General features: G+C 28.2%; 1 protein-coding gene across 2 annotated transcripts in view; it reads right to left on the bottom strand.

The window, feature by feature from the left end:
* Positions 1-542: 542 nt before the first annotated feature.
* The window catches only part of msl-1 (male-specific lethal 1), a 37,766-nt gene continuing 31,924 nt past the window's right edge, over positions 543-6,384 (bottom strand). The window contains exon 6 of one of the 2 annotated variants that reach the window (XM_075355962.1): positions 543-1,182. In XM_075355962.1, the coding sequence (XP_075212077.1) occupies positions 1,155-1,182 (28 nt within the window). In that variant the 3' untranslated portion in view covers positions 543-1,154. The remainder of the gene's footprint in view (positions 1,183-6,384) is intronic. The other variant, XM_075355961.1, reaches the window with a different exon arrangement.

The following is a 6,384-nucleotide window of genomic DNA, read 5'->3' as shown; positions in this document are numbered from 1 at the left end:
AATATTTATTTCTTATAATAGCAAGCAAAGTAGATCAGTGACAAATAAACATTATCACACATTGCACTCAGATGTGATAGTGGCTTCAGTGGAGTCCCACTGGACTAGGTATGCCTCTCAGATAGTAAGAGAGTCGGTCTCCCATGTTATGGTAATAGGCAAGACTTAAAAAATTATTTAAAAGAAATTTCATTAGTGTTGTGCTTTTATTGTTCAATTTGTCTAGTAATGCAGCAAAATATAAATCTATAACTATGTGAATGCCCTCTATATTTTAGCCAAATACAGTATCATTGAAAACTATTACACATTTTTGACAACTGAACTTGACTTGCTTTTTAAGCATGCTGTTAGTGGGTTTTATACCTATGTTTACAAAATAAAACCCAAGAATTTTCAAAATATAAAAAAATAATATTCACTTTAAAAATCTAACCTAATTCTTTATAGAAAAAAATAAAAATAAACTAATAATGTTTACGGTGTTATCTTAGATAAATCATTCCTGCAGTAAGTAATTCAGTTAGTAATTAAGTTCGACTTTGAAATTTAAGGGTCACAATAATAACAATTTTAATAATATAAACAAAATAAAAAATCAAATTCAAATGAAAATATATTTCAAACTTTACAATATATATTTAACAAGCTTCTAATTCAACTCCAGGGTCATTTAATGATTATTTATTTAATTATATCACACTTGATATATTTTTAAAAATTCAGATTTCACACGTGTTTATTTTGAAGTCTTCTAGCTTTTCATAAATAAATATATTTCACTTCATTTTTTCTTTAAATGTATTGCAATGTTTAACTGTATTAAAAGACTAGAAATTAATGTACATTTTTAACAACAGCTTCAATGGAAACAGGTGAAATAACAAACATGTTTACTGTTTTTAAAAATTTCCAACTTCAAGAAAAAAATCCGTATTTATAATGCGTTTCACGAAGTTAACTAAGATTAAATATATACATCACATGTGAAACACATCATCACTTATCAATATCTATCTACAATTACAATTCCTATTTCCACACACTTTTAACAATATAAAAGATATAATCTTCCATCCTCTTTTAGCAAAAAAACTTCCATTTTGCTAGCAACGTCAGACATCTTTATTATTTGGTCCAAGAAGAAATATTTCTCAAATAAATCTCACAAGAACAAAATTTCTGGAAATAAAACAAAATTTTTCATTAAAAAGAGCAATATCAATTTTTCACAAACTGTACACTAGTTTTTTCAATTTGTGCATTTTAAGACAGTGTATATGGAATATGTAAATGCCTATTTTTCAGCAGATATTCAAATTGCACATATTAATAGTAAGAGTTTTAGAATTAATGCACTTAGTTATTAAACAATCTCATGGAACTTCAAGGGAAAAATTTCTTATGATTTTTCTCCTGACTCATCCAAAGAAAAAATAGCTCCAGTAAAGAAAAATAACTGCAATAAAAGCCAATGCAGTAGGATAAATAGCATTGACACTAATGTATATTTTATATTTAAAAATGTCTCAATGAACATACTAAAATGGTAAACTTAATATGAACTTACAAATGTATACATCATTTCAAAATTTCAAATCCATGAATTCAACAGTTATAACATATTAGTAATGCATTAACCTCATTACATGTAAAATCTGATTCCAGCAATTACTAACTGAAACAGTGGTAACAATAGGCTATTTGATTGGTTTCTGGAAATTATCTCAGATTATTTAGTGGTGTTTATCAAGCCAACAAAAAATGGTTACTTTTAATTCTTTTATGCACTTCTTCAAAAAATAGCAAATAAAAATGTACTATTTAAATAAACCACCAAAACGCTATCTTGAGCAATATGGTGTCGCACTGGCTTCAGTCATGTCACACATCAGTAAATAAATATCAAAAGTTCAGTCAGCATTCTGTGTTATTTTTTACTGTGATTTACGCAAGAAAATGAGTTACAAACGGTGTGTAGTGCCAGTGTGCACAAATACGTCAATAAAGCCCTGCAAGGGAAAATTAATTATTATAAACACGAAAATGCTGCATAAATAACTTAACATAACCTATGATATTTTACATCATCATAACAACCCAAACTTATGCTAAAAGTACGCATAATTTCACTTTATCAAGTTTATGGTAGATTATTAAGTAAGTTGCTAAGGTGAAAACATTGCTGTTTTCACATTTCTAAGCTCAGCAACATAAAAATCGGGGTTATTTTTAAAGAAAATTCCGACTATAATGGCATCAACTTTACGCAGGTTTCTGGTATCTGCTTTCACAAAGTTGCTCTCCATGAACGAATAGAATACAAAAAATTAAATATGGCAATCGTAAAATATCACAATATCACTCTATACTACAATTAATAGTTTCAAAATTGCAAGACACCAAGGAATGCAAAGAAACAGCAATCAATAACAGACAAATTTACTGATGTGTGACGTCATCATAGATTCAGCCAATCCAGATGGTTTTCGATCACATGACACGAACTAAAAAAAATAAAGTTTTTTCGGTTTTTTTTGGGAATAAATAATCCATTATTTTTTAGTCAGATAAATGCAAATCTCTTTTAAAACCAATAATCTATATGGATATCAATAATTATGACATTATCTCTCACACTGTCAAATAACCTATTGAAGGTAGCAATTACAATTTTTCAAATACTGCTCTGATCACCTCATTACATATGGATGTATAATATAATTCAGTTGGTCATGCCAATTACAACTTTTAAATGTAATGATGAAAATTCATTATTTGATATTATATTTAATAAATGATGATGAATACATGGATTTGAACAGCTTATACAAACTGGTTGGTTTATATTAAAACCTACTATTTTACTGTGTTCATAGATGACTTTTATTAATTATCTAATAAAAATGAACTCTAACAAATACAACAAAAAATTCAACGAATGATATATATAAAAATAGCACATCAAAATTCATAGAGAGAAGCAAGGGCTGCATTTCTCACCAAGCTGGTGATTAGGTAACACTATAATTATTTCATTTCAGACCTGTCCCACCTTTTTTAATCTGTGATTGTGGGGCTCTTTGTGATGAGTGTTGCTACGGCTCCAGCTTGTGGCAATGAATCAAATTTGTATTACCTGTGATGATCCTACAGATAAAACCTGCAACGTTATCAGCCATCTATTGAGGCTTGTATCAACAAACCACTAATTGTGACAAAAAGAAAAGAGCCAAAGAACAAATTGTCAGAACAATACAAGTTCAGATTTTTCTATTAGGCTCTACAAATAATTTGAACCATGTACCACATACTCATAGATTGTTCTGTCAGTTCTTGGAGATGAACTCTTACATTTTTTTTTATTAGAAACATCAACCTTGAAACATGCATGTCATTTGAAAATCTGTTTTTGATCAATCACTTTGGGTTTGAGAGTCAATTTACAAAGGATGATATGCGAGCATGTTGATCAAACTGTATGTACTGACTAAACAAATATATACAATATTATGCCATTTGACAAACTCTCCGTAGCCTTGGAAGTACTGCCCTTTCGTGTATTATACAACTACATCATAAAGTTCAGTCATTGCAAATCCAGATCAGGAACACCACATCATACATTATATTAAGTGGGAAAACCGATAGAAAGGTTATTACAACGCAAACAGTGAACATAAGAATCATACGGCATTCTTATATAGTCAGAGTTAGATGAAGATTCAGAATGCATTCAACTAAAATCCAACAAGATGGAATTACCTCCTAAGGAACAGAACATGTAGTTTTAGTCACTGCCAATTTATCTTTAATTCACACCCTTTTATTTCTAAGCTCTACTCTCTGAGAAGTACCAGATATTATGAAGAAATGAAATTGAAAGGAGATGCCAGTTTACAGATTTTGCCTGGCAAATGTTACTTTGCTATTAATTTTTTTTAGGTGGATTTGTTTCTGAGTATTATAATGATTATGAAAGTGAAAACTTTTGAGGTGATAAAAAAATGATAATTTTAAAATTAAAGAATTAAATTGAAATGCAATTTTACAAAGTAAAAAGAAAATGTTAAAAAACTGAATCATAATAATTGCTTATTGTACAGTAGGTGATCTATAAAAGGAGGATTCATTAAAAAAAATAATAATCCAATTCTTGAGCAAATGTTAGACAAAAGTTGTTTGGTTTTAAGGAAAAGGAGAAAACATTAACTTTTACTTGAATTCTACTTAATTCTAAGGTCACTTCAAAACTAACTTTGTTTTTCAAATGACTTAACTGATCTATATGATATTCTGAAAGTCTCCAGATTTTCTATAGATATATCTTGTTATATTCTTGAATCACCAGGCCAGGAAGTGAATGGAACCAAAAAACAGGATATAAATATTGAATTATTTGAAATGTTTTTGACTAGAATAAATAGGAAGCATTATAAACATCAAAATACAAAACTGTCCTATCAATTTAAAATTTATTTTTTTTAATGAATTGGGGATTTAGAATTCTATATTATTAAACATACTAAATATCTTTTTTAATGATTTACAGAATGGATATTTTGAATCTGAATTTTTTAACTTTACAGACAACAAAAGAAGGAAGTTAAAATTTGTTTTCTATATCCAATGGTTATATATTTTTGGATGGTTGAAAGGATTATTAGTTTTCAGAGAAACCACAGTACAGCATAAATAATTTTACAATGGAAAGTCAAGTATCCAGTCAAATTTCACAGTATGTTTTAAATTAGTTACACCTTACTTATAAAGAAATCTAAAAAAAAAACTGAATTCCATGTAACTGTACAATCTGCACATTTGACACACAGTAAACACAGGCTTTCCTTAAATCAGTAGATGTCCATCTTATTCACAATCCTTATGAAGATCAGAGCATTTCTATTCAAATGCAATAATTTTGTACTGACAAAAATAAATTTATGATGTAAAAAATATTATCTTTCCTCCAGAATTTAAAGAGTCAGCTGTGTCACATACAGGGTTCCTAAAGGAGCAATCTTGTCTACCTTCAATTATGTGGAAGTTTCTAATTGAATTGTAAACTGTTTCATCATCCTATCACAAAGGTCATATAAACTATTAAATAGGGCTTTAGCTGATCAACCATAGTATCTGACAAAAATAACTGCTTTGTTATAAATGCTTTAACATTACTCATTAATAATTTTAAAATAAAATATTCCATGTATGACTAATGCACTACTGAACTGTAATGTACTAAATGAGAATAGCTCAAGCTTGTATGAGAGGTTATGTAGAATCTGGTTATCTAGAATCTTTAACTAGAATCTGGTTTTCCAAAATTATATTATAAATAAAATAAACGAGTTATTTTACTATTAATATTTGCTTTTTTAGTAATTAGAACAGTGGAATGAATGTGTTTTTTCTGTCATTCAAGTATATTAGACAATTTTTCCAATGGTTGGTTTGAAGATGGCAGTAATTTTTAAAAACTTTTATTTGGCTCTGTAACAACATATTTTTTCATGATCAATAAAAAACTATGCTTATTGCAGAATATACATATTTATATTATTTCAACAATGAATGAGACTGAGAGGGTTCTTAAGGAAAGTTGAGTTTCTATTAAAAATTCTGGTTTCTAACAGATGAAGAGATTCACAGAGTTTTACGTAAGAAAATCTTTTTTCCTTCTCAAACCTTTTTACATCTAACTCTATTAAAATTATGAAATTGCAATAGCGTATTATTTTATTTTATTATTCATGTTAAGTTAAAACATGTGGCTTAATGAAAATAAAAGTTAGTCCTTTATTAAGGGCTAAAACAGATATACAGTCAAATCTCTATATAATGAACCTAAATTATAAAAATTTTTACTGCACTGTAACATTTTAATAAAACTATATAAAAATTTACCTCTATTTAATGAAATGGTCACATACTGCATATTAACATAATTCAGTATCTAGTAACGTAAAATAATTTTTACCAAATGTTTTCTTAAAATGACTAAATTTAGTATTTTGGACATCTCTGCGAGTTTAAGATAGTCACTCGTTTCATTTCATACCTAAAGTATACCTGTATACAAACACAAAGTAAGTATTCTTGACAAAGTCAAGAATGACAGGTTATTTTTATTGGACTAGTAAAGCAAAAATTCCCAAAATTCTCTTATAACCTATCAACAATAAAATTCTAGCAGAAGATTTCTGCAGTTACTGTCTGCTTATACATTAAAAGTAGCGGAATTTCCCAAAATCCATTAACTAATGCAGAGCACTAAAATTACTGTGCAAAAACTTTTATTCACCAAGAGATATTTATGTACAGTATGTAGACATAACAAATAGAATTCTTAGAAGACTTTTAACACATACTCCCTATGTTGTT

Source organism: Lycorma delicatula, chromosome 2 (genome assembly GCF_047948215.1).
Source record: "Lycorma delicatula isolate Av1 chromosome 2, ASM4794821v1, whole genome shotgun sequence".
In the NCBI taxonomy this organism is placed as follows: domain Eukaryota; kingdom Metazoa; phylum Arthropoda; class Insecta; order Hemiptera; family Fulgoridae; genus Lycorma; species Lycorma delicatula.
The sequence above is the reverse complement of the archived record's forward strand: the minus strand, read 5'-3'. Positions and strand labels throughout refer to the sequence as shown.